Source organism: Dasypus novemcinctus, chromosome X (genome assembly GCF_030445035.2).
Source record: "Dasypus novemcinctus isolate mDasNov1 chromosome X, mDasNov1.1.hap2, whole genome shotgun sequence".
NCBI lineage: Eukaryota > Metazoa > Chordata > Mammalia > Cingulata > Dasypodidae > Dasypus > Dasypus novemcinctus.
This window is the reverse complement of record NC_080704.1, coordinates 106,312,767-106,330,386: the sequence shown is the minus strand read 5'-3', so window position 1 is coordinate 106,330,386 and position 17,620 is coordinate 106,312,767. Positions and strand designations below refer to the sequence as shown.

The 17,620-nt window shown below is 40.1% G+C and overlaps 1 protein-coding gene across 1 annotated transcript; it reads left to right on the top strand.

The window, feature by feature from the left end:
- Positions 1-28: 28 nt before the first annotated feature.
- XKRX (XK related X-linked) lies at positions 29-15,747 on the top strand. Its single transcript, XM_058291352.2, has 3 exons — positions 29-1,561; positions 5,882-6,150; positions 14,012-15,747. The coding sequence occupies exons 1-3, from the start codon at positions 1,227-1,229 to the stop codon at positions 14,755-14,757; spliced, it is 1,350 nt and encodes a 449-aa protein (XP_058147335.1). The 5' UTR covers positions 29-1,226; the 3' UTR covers positions 14,758-15,747.
- The last annotated feature ends 1,873 nt before the right edge of the window (positions 15,748-17,620 follow it).

The following is a 17,620-nucleotide window of genomic DNA, read 5'->3' as shown; positions in this document are numbered from 1 at the left end:
ACGCCAAGGCGAACACACCTGCCTAACCACATGGATTGAACTAGTGTGGGAGTGAAACAGCTAGTTAGGGAGGGCAGGGTAGGAATGGGCGCCTGCTGATCTTGGGGGAAGGGGATAGGTGTGGCTCCCTCTGGGGTCCGGAGGTCGTGGTGAGGAGTGCTTCTGAGGAGTGGCCCAAGCCCTTTTGTCGCGTCCTTCCATTCGGAGCATCCTTTGGCTGTCCTCTCTGGAGTTCTCAGGCTGGTTTTATTTGGCCCCAGCGGTCCCCTCCCACCTCGTCCGCCCCCGCCATCCCGGTGCATTAGTTCCTGTGCTGCCAACCTTCAGTGTCTGAAACCGCGGGTTAAGCAGGACCCTGGCAGCAGACGGCGCCCAAGAGTTTGGTGACATCTGCCCGGCCGGGTTGGCGCCCTGCTTCTTGTGCCTCTCACGAACCAAGTTTCTCCTTAGAGAGGAAGTCCCTCCAGCCTTTCTTTGTTCTTGTGGCGCGCACGAGCGCTGTCTCTCTTCTGCGGAGACTGCTCTTCTGGACCCGGCTGTTGCTTTGCTTCCTCCTGCGGCGGAGACGGGGGGCCGGGCTTGGGGAATCCTAGGAGCCACCCTGAGAGCCCTCTACTCTGCGTTGGTCCTGAGAGAGTGCAGGCAAGCGGGCAAGATAGTAATCACAGCCTAGCAATAGCCAGGGTATCTAGGCGTTGGACTGACTCTCCGAAGGAACGCTCAGGCTGCGCACCCTCTTCTTTTGCCCTGACTCAGTTCGTCGCTGATTTGAGAATACGCACTGGCCAGGAGTCCTCGCGAGCAGGTGCCTCAACAGAGTGGCTACCCACTTGCTTGTGGGGCTGCGAAAGGAGGAACAGCCACGGAAACAGCTGCTCCCATGGCTCTTCTCTGCGCACCTGGAATTGGATTCCAGATTGGGCTCCGGGATGCTTCCTTTTGCCTTGTCCAAATTTCACAGCTCGAATGTTGACGATTGGAATCTTGGGCGAATCAAGAGTCAAGTTCAAAGTGGTATTCCAGATCTCTCTCTTCCAAACTCCAACAAGTCTAATTTGAGACTAGAAGAGAAAGGTCTCGTGCTCTAACTAGGTGATCTCCGTTTCAGAACTGGATTTGATAGAGCCCATCTCACTGATACTTGGGCTGCAGCCACTACAAGAGTTCTCTTGAGAGGGTTATGTGTGTGCTCTGGAGACCAAAACGCAACACTCAGAGCCTCGACAATGGACAGAGTTTATGAAATTCCTGAGGAGGCAAATGTGGATCAGATTTCTTCTCTGCAAGAAGATGTAATCCGAGGGGCGAACCCACGCTTTACCTTTCCATTTGGCATCCTCTTCTCCACCTTTCTGTATTGTGGGGAAGCTGCGTCTGCCTTGTATATGGTTAGAATCTATCGAAAGAATAATGAAACCTACTGGATGACATACACTTTTTCCTTCTTTATGTTTTCATCCATTATGGTCCAGTTGACCCTCATTTTTGTCCACAGAGATCTGGCCAAAGATAAGCCTCTATTATTGTTTATGCATCTAATCCTCTTGGGGCCTGTTATCAGGTGAGCAACTTTTTGTATCTCTTCCTCTATCCCCAGACTTGTTCAGAGAAATGTGAAGTTAATCTTTAGAAGACTGGTATTATGCCTGTAATGTAATGGCTTCTCCCATTCTCTCCAACTATTGGCTTCCCTGCCTACCATCCAAATAATCTTATCTGAAATTTTAAATGCTACCATGATGAACATCTGGCATGTATCTGTGTTCCAAAACTACATGTGGTACCATTGATAAAAACCTCATTAGACAATGTTTGTTCTCTGGATTTGCACACAAGCCATAGCTGCAGAGTGTGTTATTTTGACTCTGCCTTTTAGACACTCTAAATTGGATGAAAGTTCCTTACCCCTCCATCCCATCCCACATTCAGTTTCTTTATCCTGAGCTTCTTGAGCTGGTGCTGCTGCTATTTTCTAATGTTCCAGAGTTATTTGACATCTGGAAACTATATTAAGCCATCTATGGTAATCTAATGCCCCGACCCATTGTAGTTCATTTTTCTGTCAATTAAATGTTCTTCAATTTATTTCTGTGTATCTTTCTGCAATAAAAGTACATGCTTAGAAGGGGCAAAGGAAGATGATCTATCTCTCCACCTGGAAGCAGTAGCACAATGTAATAATATCAAGTCTATCCATTCAGATTGACTTGAAGGGACTAGAATGTACTTTAAGGAAATAGACATCTGTGTCAACAGTCTCATCTGGATGGTATGGGGCTTTCAAGGTAGGGAGATGTTGCAAAACTTATGAGGTCAGGAGGTAGGAATGGACTAAGTTTGTCTTGATTGCAAGAGAAGCAGAAACCAGCAGTCAGCTGAAGAATATGTGTCAGTGTTGATGTAACAATTGCAATGGGGACATAACTTATCCCTAAAGAACTAAAAACAGTCTGTGAAACTGATCAAGAATGGAATCTCCCTTTTTTAAAAATCGATATATTTTTAAACAGGTAGGAATTGATTAGGTTCCATCAGAGAAAATGGGGTATATTAACAGAAATAGTGACCTGGAATTCAAGTCACCTGGAATCTAGTCCTCCATCTGTCATTGACTAGGTATGTGACCTTGGTGAAATCTCTTTAAGATGTATGGGCCTCAGTTCTTTCATCTGAAAAATAAATGGTCTAGATCATGGGTCCCAAACTAAATGCTTACAGAAGCCACACAGGTAGCTAATATGAGTGAAGCAGGCCAAATATAAGAAAAACAATGGTTTCACGTGTGACGATAAATGAAAACTAAGTCTCAAGGTCAGAGAAATGATGAAGAGTGGTGAGTAGTGTGGCAATCTGGAGTCTGATGACATCTTTAAAGGAGGCAGCTGCTCTACAGCTCCAGCCCATTGTTTCTATGTTGTAATTTGGACCCAGTATTGCCACATCCCCCAAATTTTCAGGAGAAGCCACCAAGACAGACTTTCATATGAAAAGTCATGATTTTAAATTTTGGCAACTGATAAATTAAGCAAAAAGAGATACCGTATGGACCAAACCATATCTGTGGGTCAGGTGTGACTCGTGACCTCTATGTAGCATTTGGGCTAGGTGATCTAAAGGTCCTTTCCAGTTCTAAATCTTTGAAATTAAGTTGTAAAGGGAAGAACTTGTTTTGAACTTGGAACCAAGAAATTTAAAGGCACTGTTAAAAGAGCAAGTCATTCTTCTCTCCCTTTTCAAATGCCATACACTCTCAAGATGCAAAATTCAGCAAGTACCACCTCAGCTCTGTTTTGACTTCCCGTATTTGCTCTGCGGTCTCCTGAGCCATCTTTGATTTGAGCCCTACGTATGGAGTATTTTTTTTAATTTGTTGAAGTATATCACTCATACATAAACATACATAAACAATAAGTGTATAATAATTGTTGTGAATTTATAAAACATACATAACATCATACAGGATTCTCATAACTCACCCTACCATCAATAACTTGCATTGTTGTTAAACCTTTTTAACTAATGATTAAAGAGCATTGTCAAAATATTTCTACTAAACAAAGTATTTTCCCCCAAGCAATCCTATTATTATCTTTATATGGAGTATTAAGTGCTGTATTTCATTTGCATGGTTTAGCTTCCACTAGAAATGTTTGGGAAGCATTTATTACCTCTGTCAGCTAACCCTACAGTAGGAGAAAATTAATTAAAAACTCATAAATTATATTCTTGATATGCTTATTTTCAAGGCCAATTGCTTTTTAGGTAGGTAGGAACTTGATTAGTGCTATCAAGCACATGAAGTTGTTTGGAGAGCTTGGCTCCCTTATGTGAAGTGCAAATATACTTCTGCAAATAAAGTGTACTCCAATCTACTGAAGCTTATAAGCAAGGCAAGCCAGTAACCTTAAGAATAGAAGCAGAAACAGAAGTATTTATGCTACCTCCTCCCCCAGTATTGTATTCAGAAATAGCATTGGTGGGCATGGGTTGAAATCTAAACCTTTTGTTGAAAATGCACTTACGCATTTTCCGTAAATAGGAAGAGAATGTTGATTTTTCCTCTGTGTTCTTTCCTTCCATCTTTTTCTTTCCCAGGTTTTTGAGCTTGTCCCTAGAAAGTTAAAGTTTCAAACTCCATGCTTCAGAATGGCACAAATGCACCAATCTCAGAGGCATCCTATGGAGAGTGGCAGTTAGCACTTGTTCTAAAGTTTCCTTTGGGAGCCAAAACCTGGGTAGCATATAATTCTCTGAGCCTGTCTCTTAAATCATGTTGCCACTTTTATTATTCTCTCCTTTCTTCATTTCTCACCCTGTATTCTTTCTTCCTTTTCACTCATTCATTCAGCAAATATATATAAAATACCCACCATGTGATAAGGACTTTAGGCAAGATAACTACAACCCCTACCCTTAGTTTGTCAGGGAGGATGTCTTAGTTTACACCACAAATATTCTTACCTCTCATAGAAATGGTCTGCAGTTCCATTCATTTCAGAGTGAGTGGGGGAAGTCATAACTCAGGTGTTCCAAAACAAGAGTCTCTAGTAGTTTTTCTTCTTCTATTCACTACATCAGAACTAATAAGAATTCTAATTTATATGGGGGAGATGGGAAGGGTACAGCAGAAAATGTAGTCTTTTTACTGTCTCGAGGATGGTAGCTTCTCAAAAGAATGTTGTCCTCTTTGTAAAGAAAGAATCAAATCTAAAAGACTCTCGTTCCCAAACAGGCCAAGTGCCACACACACAAAAAAAATACCTTTGGAGAGAATTTCTGATGTTTTCTGGGCATACAGTACATTCAATTTTAAGTTAAGTCTTTTAAGAACACTTGCTACTACAGGGCTTTCCTGTGGATATGAGAGGTTTTTTTCCTGATTAACCCTACCACCTCCATAGACATTTCGGCTAATACAGTTATAGTTGTGGGCTCTGTCTTGAAAAAGCAGAACATAAAAACCGTGATTTATGGAACCGAATGCTTTGAATAAAAAATGCTTTACCTCAAGAACATAAGGTGTTATAGAAGTCAAGAGAGGTTAAATTATTTGCATATAGAACGGCCAGGACTCAGGAATAATTTCGGGATGGGAATAAAAGATTTATTTGGCTGGGATTGGAGTTTCTCATTCAAAATCCAAACCCAGAACAAGATTTTTGAGTTCTTTTTATACAGAGGAAGGTCCAAATGTTTCTTTGTTTCAGCACTCAATAAGCCTGAATTAACATATATCTTCCACATCCTAGGTAAGATTTTAACATGGACTTTATACATTCTAGGTAAGCTTTTAGCACATTTGCTTTGCATTTTCCCTGAATATTTAAAGTTTATAGAGTTTGCATTGCTAAACTGTTTCTCCAGGACTGGAGTTGTTGTCATGGTTACCAAGGGCAGGGCTGCAGTTCTCACTGCCCCACATGCACAGCTCAGGACACATACAGCTCAGGTTATCTTCGAAGAGATGAACACCCCCCGCCTCCATAGCCTACATCAAAGGAACTCTGAAAACCAGGGCCTTTGGTACCTTCATCATTTCCTCTCAACACAGAAAACAGCAGTTACTTAATGCCTTTGTATTCTACGCTCTCTTCTACCACAAGCCTATTCTTAAGAAGACAAAACAATCCCTTGAGTCCTTAAGGAAATACTTCTGAAATGGTATTCTAAGTATGTGAGAGACAAACCAATAAAAGATTGAGACTTCAAGTAATTTCTAAAAGGTATGACATCAACTCTTTGATTCATGAGAAATGAGCAAGACAGGAGAGAAGGAATAGCAAAAAGCAGTACAACTTCTTTGAGTTATTTTTCCCCCTCACTACAACCTCCCTTTCCAAGACAGATTTAGTTAAGTTCCCATGATGCTTTACTTCTGCAGATGTTTGGAGGCCATGATTAAGTACCTCACACTGTGGAAGAAAGAGGGGCAGGAGGAACCCTATGTCAGCCTCACCCGAAAGAAGATGCTAACAAATGGCGAGGAGGTGCTGATAGAATGGGAGGTGGGCCACTCCGTCCGGACCCTGGCTATGCACCGCAATGCCTACAAACGTATGTCACAGATTCAAGCCTTCCTGGGCTCAGTGCCCCAGCTGACCTATCAGCTCTATGTGACCCTGATTGCTGCGGAGATTTCCCTGGGTAGAGGTGAGTGGGGTCAGGTGAAGGGAGGGCTCCACTAAAAAAATCAAATGTCTTAGAAGTCTAGACCTAAGCTGTCCAATGCATTGGCCAATGAATTCATGTAGCTATTTAAATTAAAATTAGGGAAGCAGTTGTGGCTCAACTGATAGAGCATCCGCCTACCATATGGAGGGTCGAAGGGTTCGATACCCAGGGCCTCCTGACCCACGTGTGGTGAGCTGTCCCACTTGCAGTGCTGCTGCATGCAAGGAGTGCCATGCCACGCAAGGGTATCCCCTGCATAGGGGTGTCCCACGCACAAGGAGTGCGCCCCGCAAGGAGAGCTGCCCCGTGTGAAAAAAGTGCAGCCCACCCCAGGAGTGGCGCCACACACACAGAGCTGACACAGCAAGATGACGCAACAGAAAAGCAACACTGTTTTCTGGTGCCGCAGGACAAGAATGCAAGCGGGCACAGAAGAACACACAGCGAATGGACACAGAGAGTAGACAGTGGGGAGGGGGGGAGGGAAGGGGAGAGAAATAAATAAAATAAATCTTTAAAAAATAAATTAAAATTAAATAAAATTTAAAAATCATTTCCTAAATCATACTAGCCAGTAGCTAGTGACTACTAGTGACTATTGTATTGGACAGCATAGATATAGAACATTTCTATCATCACAGAAAGTTCTGTGGTCAAAGAACTTGGGGAGTCAGACATCTTGGACCTGCCAGATTTCTTAAACTGAGGTAAGCTATTTAGACTTAAATGCTATAGATAAACCCTTTCTGCACCCAGAAGAAGGTAGTATTGCCAATAGTCAGGGGCTATTTTTCCCTTGCCCAGAGTGTTTAAATTATACTTAGATTTTTTTGTTGTTTAGGGATGGATGTCTTTAAATAAGAGATTCCCAAATATTACTAATCATCAGAATCCTGTATTAATCTTCTTTTTAAAACTACATTCCCTCCCCAGATCTGAATCAATCCCAGGGTGTGGAGAAGCCAGGAATCTATTTTTTAAAAGCACCCCAGTTGATTCCAATCAACCACATTGGGGAACCACTGACTTAATTACTACACCCAACTCCATCAGGGAGAAAGAAAAGGGGTGTGAAGTGAACACTGATGAGAGTCAGGCCTGGTCCTATTTCTGACCTTCTTTGTGGTCATTTGAGGGACTTACCAACATAGTCACTGGCTTGTTAAAGAGGGATCTTGAGATATATAGGACCTCTAGTGCAGGATGAAATGTGAGTCAGTGTTTTAAAAGTCAAAATATGGTGCTGTTAGAGTTTTAACATTATGAGATTAGCTGTATCTGCTTGGGCTGGAGCTGGTACCAGTGTGGGTACAGGTTTGGACCATTTCCATGTTAGTTACTAATGCTGCTTTGCAAAGCCCGCATCTCAAATAAATGTAAGGAGGAAATTCACCCTTTTTTCTCTTTTTCCCTATTAAGAATTGTTCATGAAGTTCTACTGGTCTGAAGCTTTTCACATACCTAGAATTGACAGTAGTTTGAGGAGAAAAATCTCTGGAAATGATGGTGTTTTTCCTCTCGAGAATTTTGAGGGTACATATTACAGAAGTAATACATGTACAAATTGATTTACCTACAGGTAATTGTATATGCACAGAAATGTTCTGGAAAGATCTGCAAGAAACTGTTTACCTCTGGAGAGTGGGAATGAGAAGTCAAGCAGACTTTTACTTTTTATTTTATATTCTTCTCTATGGTTTCAAATTTTTACCATGATCGTGTATTACTATTTTTGCCCTTATTTTTTTAATTATAAAATTCACACTTGGTTATGGTAAAAATTCAAAACCATATGGAATATATATAAAATAAGAAATGTAATCTTACTCCCCAAAAGTAATCTCTTTTGGTTAACCATTCAGTGATTATCCTTCTGGACTTTTTAAACTATGTAAATATAAACATACATAGAACATATGTGTGTGTATATATTTTTACCAAAAAATGGACTGTATTTAGCAGTGGTTTAGTGCTGTCTTTTTCAAAAGTATGCCAATATATTTTTCTTCAATGTTATATATATATATATATATATTTATATAATGTATATATTATATAAATATATATATTTCCCTTATATGAATTGGATTATTCTATTATTTCCCTAATCCTCCATTGAAAGAATTAAGTTTGTTTCTAACTTTTCACACGAAAAGATTTCTTTCTAATTACAAACTATGTTAAAGTGAATATATTTGTAAATGTCTGTGTACTTGAATGAAATTTTGTAGGATAAATTCTTTGCAGTAGAATTGCTGTGTAAAAGGATATGCATTTTTAGATATTTGATAGATACTGTCAAATTACGTTCCCAAAAGGTTACACTCAAAAACTTTTACTCCTACCAACAGTGTATGAATGCGACTCTTTCCCCATATCTTAAACTAAATATTATTTAGTTGTATAATTATAAAATAACTGGTTGCTTTAATTTGCTTTTTAATTATGAGTGAAGTTGAACATCTTTTCACGTTTGCTTATTGTTCGTGTTCTGTGAATTGCTTATTTATATATTCTACTCACTTTTTTAGTGGGTTGTCTTTTTCTTTTTAGTTTATAGTAGGTATTTACTTATTCTGGATATATAATCCTTTCTCTGCTGTGGATGAATGTGTATATATACATTTGCATAATGTTTTCTGTCTATGCATATTTATACACACACACAAATACTCACATAGCATAAACTTTTGCTCTGTGTGTATACATGTCATAAATGTAACCCACACATAACACACGTGTAACACACTAGACACAAAATACACACTATGCTTTGTTCCATCTGCTGACATTCTGAAACACTACATTTTTATGTGGTCAAAGCTTTCATTGCTTTTAGATTGTGTCTCTTTCTTACAAAGACCTTTCTCAACTCATATCTGATAGCAATTTATACTTATCTTCCAAACAGATTAATTTCTAAGATCAACTTGTCAATCCATCCCCACCAAAAAATGAAAACAAAGCAAACAATAACAGCATTTCGTTGAGATTTTGATTGGGATTGCATTAAGTTATTTATATTATTTTGGAAGGGGTTTACATCTTTACAGTGTTAATTTCGTATTGGAAGATGATAAATCTCTATTTTTAAAAATAATTTTAATGTACTTCAGTAAAGTTGTATCATTTTCTTGCTATAGGTGTTGCACATTTTTGTAAAGTTTATTTTTATGAACTCTATCAGTTTAAAAAAAAAATAAAAACAGCTTTATTGAGGTACAATTGGCATACAATAAACTGCACATATTTAAAATTTTCACTTTGATAACTTTTGACATTTGTATGTACCCATAAAATCATAACCACAATCAAGATAATGATTTATCCATTACTCCCAAAATTTCCTCATGCCCCTTGGTTATCCCTCCATTTCTTAAAAAGGCTATTCTTTCTCCATTGCTTGGTCTTTGTGCCTTTGTCAAAAATCAATTGTCCATATATGTGTGGGTTTATTTCTGGACTCTCTCTTGTTCCATTGATGTGTTTGCTAGCTTTATGCCAGTACCACACTGTCTTGATATTATAGCTTTGAAATAGTTCTTGAAATCAGATATTGTTAGCTCTCCAACTTTATTTTTTTTCAGACTTGTTTTGGCTATTTTAGGTCCTTTGCATTTCTTTTTTTATTATATATTTTTGCACTTAATTATATATATATATATATATATATTTTTAAAGGACTTGTGAACTTACAAAAGAATCATGCATAATGTGCAGAATTTCCTTATATCACACCTCCCCCAACACCTTACATTGTTGTGGAACATTTGTTACAGATTATGAAAAAATCTATCAGTTTTTTTTTAAAGAAATCAATTTTGTTGATACACATCAATAAGGCATTACAAGTCATCCAACATGTACAATTAATGGTATTGCTGTAATCACAGTTGTGCATTCATCACTTCAGTCATTATTAGAGCATTTTCATTATTTTAATAATAATAATAAATAAAAAATGGACAAATAAGAACATTCCTCACCTCTCAATGTCTCTATGCTTCCCCCACTGTACATAGCTGCTGTTTCTAGCTATTCTATCCAAAGTGTTTAATAAATGGTTTTTAGTATAATCACAATGTTGTATATGCATCATCTCAAAAATTTTAGAACAATTTCATTACTCCAAAAAGAAAGACTCTACACCCCTTAGCATTCCTTCCTCAGACCTACATAACCAGTAATCTCCTTTCATCTTTATAAGTTGATTTACATTCACATTTTATAAAATGGAATCATACAATATGTGATACTCTGTGCCTGGTCTCCTTCACTTAGTATAATGTGGTTAGTTTTTTGTCTGATAGTAACATTTTATACTATTTTTGTTGCTTTCATTTTTATTTGTTTTTATTTTATTTTATTTATGTATTTTAAAGATATTTAGATTACATAAATGTTACATAAAAAATATAGGGGACTCCCATATGCCCCACTCTCTACTCCTCTCACACTTTCCCACATTACCATCCTTCATTAGTGTGGTACATATGTTACAACTGATGAACACATATTGGAGCATTGGCACTAACTGGAACTGTCATTGCAAGGTCATTCAGGACAATTCCAATGTCCTGGAAATGCACCCATATTATACCTATTTCCCCTTTCCTTCCCCTCAGAACCTCCAGAGGCCACTGCCTCCACATCAATGATAAAAGTTTTTCCATTGCTAGAATAACAATAAGGCTATAGTAGAATACCAGTAATTCTACTTTAGTCCATCATTCACTCCCCAATCCTGAGGATTCTGGGATGGTGATCCCCACTCTGCCTCTAATTGAGAGGGGGGCTTAGATCCCATGGGGCAGATGGATGGGACTATCTTGCTTGCAGTTGTAGACTCTCTGTTCCTTGGCATGGTTGTTGTACATCATCATTTCTTTGTTAGTTGTCCTGGGTGAGTCCAAAGAACTGGAGAGTAGGTGTTGCAACTCTGTTGAGATTCAGGGCCTGACTGGCACATAGATAGCCCAAAGATTTAAATCCCTTGGTCATACACCTATCAACTCTAGTCCTAACTATAGGTTCAAACAAAAGGGACAAAAGAGCCATGTGTAGGAAAACCACAACTTAATCCAACTCTGTCACACTGGGAAATAAAAATTCCAAAGTAGGGTCCACTGGTTGGGCACCAAACTTCTGAGCTGTCATGCCTGCCTATAGTGTCTGGATGTCTCCAGAGCCCTCAGTAGCCCCACTATTTGAGGTAATATTTACTGTGGCAGTCAATGGGATCCTGCTGAGACATGTATAAGCGTAACCTCTGGGATGACATCTCAACTCACTTTGAAGTCTCTTAGCCATATAAACTCATTTGTCTTTATCCATTCCCCCTTTTGGTCAAGGTCTTCTTCCAGTTGCATTGGTAGTAATCCCTCAGTGCCAGAGAGGCTCATCCCTGGGAGTCATGTCCCATGCTGGGGGGAAGGGCATTTTGTGCTATTAACTTACATTTGTTCAGCTTCAAAGAAAAATGGTTTTAGGATTAAATGAGATAATTACATGTAAAGGGTTTAGAGCAATGTCATTACATGTAATTATCTCATTTAATCCCAAGAACCTTAAGAGATAATTTCTGTTATTGCCCTCATTTTACAAATGAGGAAACAGAGGCACTGAGAGGTTAAATTCCCCAAGGTCTCACAAATAGTAGGTGGCAAAGATTGAGTTGAGTTGGAACCTAGGAAGGTGGAACCAGAAGTGTTTCTAACTCTTTCATTATACAAAAGATGTAAGGGAAGCTTTCTCCAAGGTCTTGTTTTCAATTCTTCAGTGAATTATCCTATTTAAGACTTTGGCAATACTATCTCTTTTACAGTTTTGAAAACAACTTTTTAGTTTTATTTTTCTCACTTTCATCCATCCTCTACCTTTCCTTACTGCCTCTTTTCTAAGTTTTTTTTCTCTTGGAGGCCATCTGGATAAGTATAGATGTACAAATTCACTAACAGTGTTATGGTCTCTTGTGCAAGTTTATATGTAAGGAGACAGATGGAAGGTGCTTTTACATTTATTGGAAGCATCAGGATTTCTTCCTTTGATTATACTGCTATCAATAAATGAGTTCTAATTTAAGAGAATGCATTGACACATTTGGCTAGATGTATGCTCTGAAATTCCCAACTCCACACAACACAGCAGCTATTGAGGGTGAAACTGAGTGGTTTATAAATCTAATAGTAGCCACTTTAGGAGAGTCTCCCATTCTGTCTTTGAGAGTCCAGCACTCTACTTATAGCTGGAAATGATCTCAGAAAAAATCTGTAGTTCCTTTTGGGTTTCCATGGGGAGGTCTACACTTTTCTTGCAAATTGTATTGACTCTCCCTTACTCTAGTTTCCTTGGATCCAGTCTTGTTATGGGAACAGAAAGCTCTGGCTTTTCTTTTGGAGAAGTACCCCTTAGGCAACCCTTTCTTTGAAGGCACTGTTTTTTTTTTTTTTTTATTGGTCAATATCCTTTGACATGAAGTAAAGGAAAGGGCCACCACTGTTTTCTATAGTTGAGACTTAGTGTAGCAAGTCAGAGAGCATTCTGACACTTTGGGGACCCTACTCTAACTTATAGTGGTGGTATGGATATCATGGGCAAGGAAAAATTTTTAACCACTCTGCTGGAAGTCTAGGGATTCCTAAAGTATACCAAAGCATGGGGTGGTGAATTAACATTGCTGATAATAAATACAAGCAACTCTAGAGTATCTCAGTGAATTCAGTAACTGACACATAGTGACTGACACAGTGACTTTCACAATATCCCATACAGTTTAACCAAGGACTTCTAATCCTAGGTATTTTATGCTGCCTCTCTAAACTCAGAACTCTTCATCATTTCACTAACATTTATTTAGCACCCACTATGTTCCAGGTAGTGTGTTACGCTCTGGGCATGTAACAGTGAACAAAATAGACATGGTCCCTTCTGCTCTCATGGAATTTCCAGTACACATCTTGAAACTTGTCACTGGGGTTAAGCATTCTAGAAGCGCGCACACACACAAGATTAATTTCTTGAAGAAGATATACATCTAAGTAGGGAGTTCTATTAGCAGGATCATTTTCTTTGCATCTCCTAAGAATGGATCTTCTCAGATGGGATTTTTTTTCCACCTTCTTTAATGTTTGCTCAGAGGCCTGTTTCATTGTGCGGATTCTGCTCTATCACTTTATGTATGCTCTTTTCATGTTAGTGACCTCTCAAAGTTGGTTCTGAGATCTACCCTTCTCAAAAAGTTCATTTTGTATTTTACAAGATTATTAAAATATTACAGTGTTTGTTCATCATGGGAAATTTAGAAAATAGAGAAAAGTAGAAAAAAAAACTGGTGCAAAACCCTATCACAAGAGACAGAATAAGAGATATGGTGTGGGGGCATTTTCAGGATTTGGAGTTGTCCTGGGTGGTGCTGCAGGGACGGATGCTGGATATTGTGTGTCCTGCCGTGGCCCACTGGGTGGACTGGGGGAGAGTGTGGACTACAATGTGGACCACTGTCCATGTGGTACAGCAGTGCTCCAGAATGTATTCGCCAGTTGCAGTGGACGTGCCGCAATGATGGAAGAGGTTGTTGATGTGGAAGGGGGTGGGTGGGATGGGGGGTATATGAGGACCTCATATTTTTTGAATGGAACATTTAAAAGAAAATAAAGAAGAAAACAAACAAACAAAAAAACCAAAAAGAAACCTATCACAAAAAGACATTTTGGTTTATTTCTTTCCATTTTTTTTCTGTGCATGCTATTTGTTTACATAGCTGAGATCATACTTAAGTTTGCTCTTAAATGGGACCCTGACATCTCAACTTTCATCTTTGTTCTTTTTTTTCCCCTTACAGCTGTGCTAATGGTCTTTTCCCTGATATCAGTCACCTATGGGGCTACCCTCTGCAATATGTTGGCTATCCAGATCAAGTATGATGAATACAAGATTCGCCTTGGGCCATTAGAAGTCCTCTGCATCACCACCTGGAGGACATTGGAGATCACTTCCCGCCTTGTGATTCTGGTGCTCTTCTCGGCCACCTTGAAACTGAAGGCTGTTCCTTTCTTATTGCTAAACTTCCTGATCATCCTCTTTGAGCCTTGGGTCAAGTTCTGGAGAAGTGGTGCTCAGATGCCCAATAACATTGAGAAGAATTTCAGCCGAGTAGGCACACTAGTGGTGCTGATTTCAGTCACTGTCCTCTATGCTGGCATTAACTTCTCTTGCTGGTCAGCCATGCAGTTGAAGTTGGCAGACAGAGAACTTATTGACAAGGGCCAGAACTGGGGACATATGGGCCTGCACTATAGTGTGAGGTTGGTAGAGAATGTGATCATGGTCTTGGTTTTTAAGTTCTTTGGAGTGAAAGTGTTACTAAATTACTGTCATTCCTTGATTGCCTTGCAACTCATTATTGCTTACCTGATTTCCATTGGCTTCATGCTCCTTTTCTTCCAGTACTTGCATCCATTGCGTTCACTCTTCACCCACAATGTAGTGGACTACCTCCACTGTGTCTGCTGCCACAGGCACCGTCAGGGCAGAACTGAGAACTTGGAGCCATCCTTTGAGGTTGAAGCAAGGCAAAACATTGTCTGATTCTACACTTTAGAGTGTTATGGTATGGGTTTGGGTTTGCAAGAGCAACTGTGAAATCAAAGGAAAATATGAAGCTCTTGTGTGGGTATCTATGAGGGTATTTCCTTGAGTTTTCTGGTAAGCCCATCAGAAGAAAGAACAGCCCAAGATAGGTTTTATTTCTTTGAGACTGAAATATTTGAACAGCAGGAGTATCCACTCTATAGTTTGAAGAGTCAAAGATACCATCCACTGTCCCATTCCCCATTCAGGTCTGCTGTCTGACTGTCCTATGGGATAACTTACCTCCAAGCACCTTAGTCTTTCTGTAATCTGCCAGCTCTGCTCATTTGGTCAAGGCTTCATTGAGCTTTTCCAAGCTCATCTGTAGTCTCAGAATTCCATCAGAATATATTCTGACTGATTAGGGGATGCGACAGTTTACCAGCTGTGGGAACCTCCCAGGGACCAGTCTGACTAATGTGGAAACTAATGTGGAACCTGCAACTGTGAGAGTGGCTTGGACCTTTTTAATTACAACGAGAAGCTCTGACTAAGATGATGGCCCTTATTGTTAAAAGAGCTGCACCCCTAAGGAGTCAGCTCTCCATTAGCATTTTACTAGTGGCCATTCAGTAAGGCCCTCTTCTTTCAGTGACCTTTCATAGACACGCTCTGGGGTGAGAGTGCTTGGGGCACAAACTGGAATGACTCTTTTCTCAGGGACCTGCAGGGTGGCTTCCAGTTTCTCAGGGAAATGGTGGAGTGAAATAGCTCACTTTATTGCCTCATTGAAAGGGATTCCCTCCAACCCAGCTTTTTTTTGCTCTTGATGTTTTACTGCTTAGCATGGACCTCAGAGAAGCTGAACTGTCATTGAAAATGTTTCTAATATGTGGAAGAAATGAAGACTGCCTTGTGCCTCCTACTGACTTGAGTATTTTATTGACTTGTTCTTTTGCTGTTCTTTATTTTTACAGGGGAGATAAAGTAATAATGACTGGAACATGACCTTCATGTTGTTTGGGATTGAATGGGTGGAATGGGTGGCTGACACTCCATGGTAGAGTGAATGGGGAGGAGGGAAATCAGACCACATTAAATCCTCATCAGTACTGGGTTTTCTCACAGGATATTATTCTCTATAAGAAGCATAACTTTGGTGTATGTGCTTGGCTGAGGAGCCAATGGGGCAAGCTACCATCTCTGGGATTATGACTGCATGCCTCTAAGTCAAAATCCCACCTAGAGCCTCTGTTGGCCTTGGATGGCCTTGGATAGCCAGACCCCACATCCCTACTGCAGGTGGTAGAGCACACCCGCGCTTGCGGTGCACCCCCGCCAGGCTTCGGGACCAGTCTGGTGCCGAGAGCCCCTAGTCCGGGGAAAGGAGGAGTGGTTGGAAAGGGGGCCACTCCCTTGCCCGGTCATGCACCGCAAGTTCGTGGGGAACCTGGTGCTAAACCACTTGTAGACAACTTGCTTCCGGGTTGGGATTTCTGGGCACAACCTTGCTGCGATCTGTTGAAAGTCAGCCCTCGACACAAGGATTTGTAAATAACAAAAAATTGATAAGATGATAAAAAGAGATAAAAATCAAAAAAAGAAAAAGAAAAAAAGGAATATATGTTTATCAACCCTTTGTCCATTCCCATGCTCCCAGTGGATAATGCAGATCTCCCTTTCTCATTGATGTCAATATTTACGTTTCATCTTAGCTAGGTATTTTGATAGGGATGTGCACTAGATGCCTCTAATGTAACCAGGGGATTGAGGTTACTATGGTCACTGCCTATTGGGACCAAGCATCCCAGCATTTACCAAATTGCTGCTTGCCCTTCACAGACTAGGAAATTGAGAACTCCTGATAGAGTGCACCAGTTGTGGCCACCACAATGCTGCAAGAAATCATGAACGATCTCATCTTCCCACTCTCATCCAATTTTACTCTTGGGAACATGCTATGAACTTGTCTTTAGCCATTTCCTCTTCTGGATTAGAGTGTCAGGACATTATGCTGGGCGGCCCCCTCTTCTAAGTAGCATGGCTGTTAGCCAGAATCGTCCTATTTCCTGGCATGCTTTTGGTGGTTTTTCCATCTTCAACCCCTGTTGGGGCTAAGAGGATTGGATACTTAATTTGTGAGAGAGTGAAGTGACTTGCTCTGGAGCAGAAGACATTTCTTTTTTTTAATCCCTACTCCCTCATTCTGTTTTTCATGATGAAGAAGAACCATAGGTTATTTTCTTAAATATAACCTTTTCTGACTCTGTCATTCAAGATGAACTTGGAAAAAAAAAAATCTGTCAGTGCCCCAGAAGAACATACGGCCCCATTGGAATTCAAGAAAGAATTTCTCCCCAATTATCAACATGTCTTCAATTAAGAGCAGGGGCGGTATGGAACTATAATGTGGTCCATAAAAGCCTTGTGAATCAGCTACTTAAAGGGTGGGTGCTATGGAAACAGAGAGAGCAACACATTGAACCAGGTAGGCCAATTAGAGATAGAGCAGAGATGTACAAGCCAGAAATGGGTGCCTTGTCATATTTTCCTCCACATCTCCTCGCTCGCCTCAGTGACTTAATACACTGGGAATGCAAGAAGTTCAGAGAGAAGGGTGTGGAACAACTTCCAACCTGAAAAACCTGCTGTCCTCACCTGAGGGGAAGAGATGTTAATGATTCATTATGTCAATGAACCTTCAGAACCTACTATGGGTGGTGGCCTTTCTGTTCCTCAGAAATCTTCCAGATACATAGAAGAAAAAGGGATTGTGGAATGCAATGGGACAGAGGAAGCATCCCTTTCTGTTTGCAAACACTTCTTTAATCTAGTCCTCTCTTTTACCCTCAGAAATACTTGTATAAGGGGAAAGTCTTGC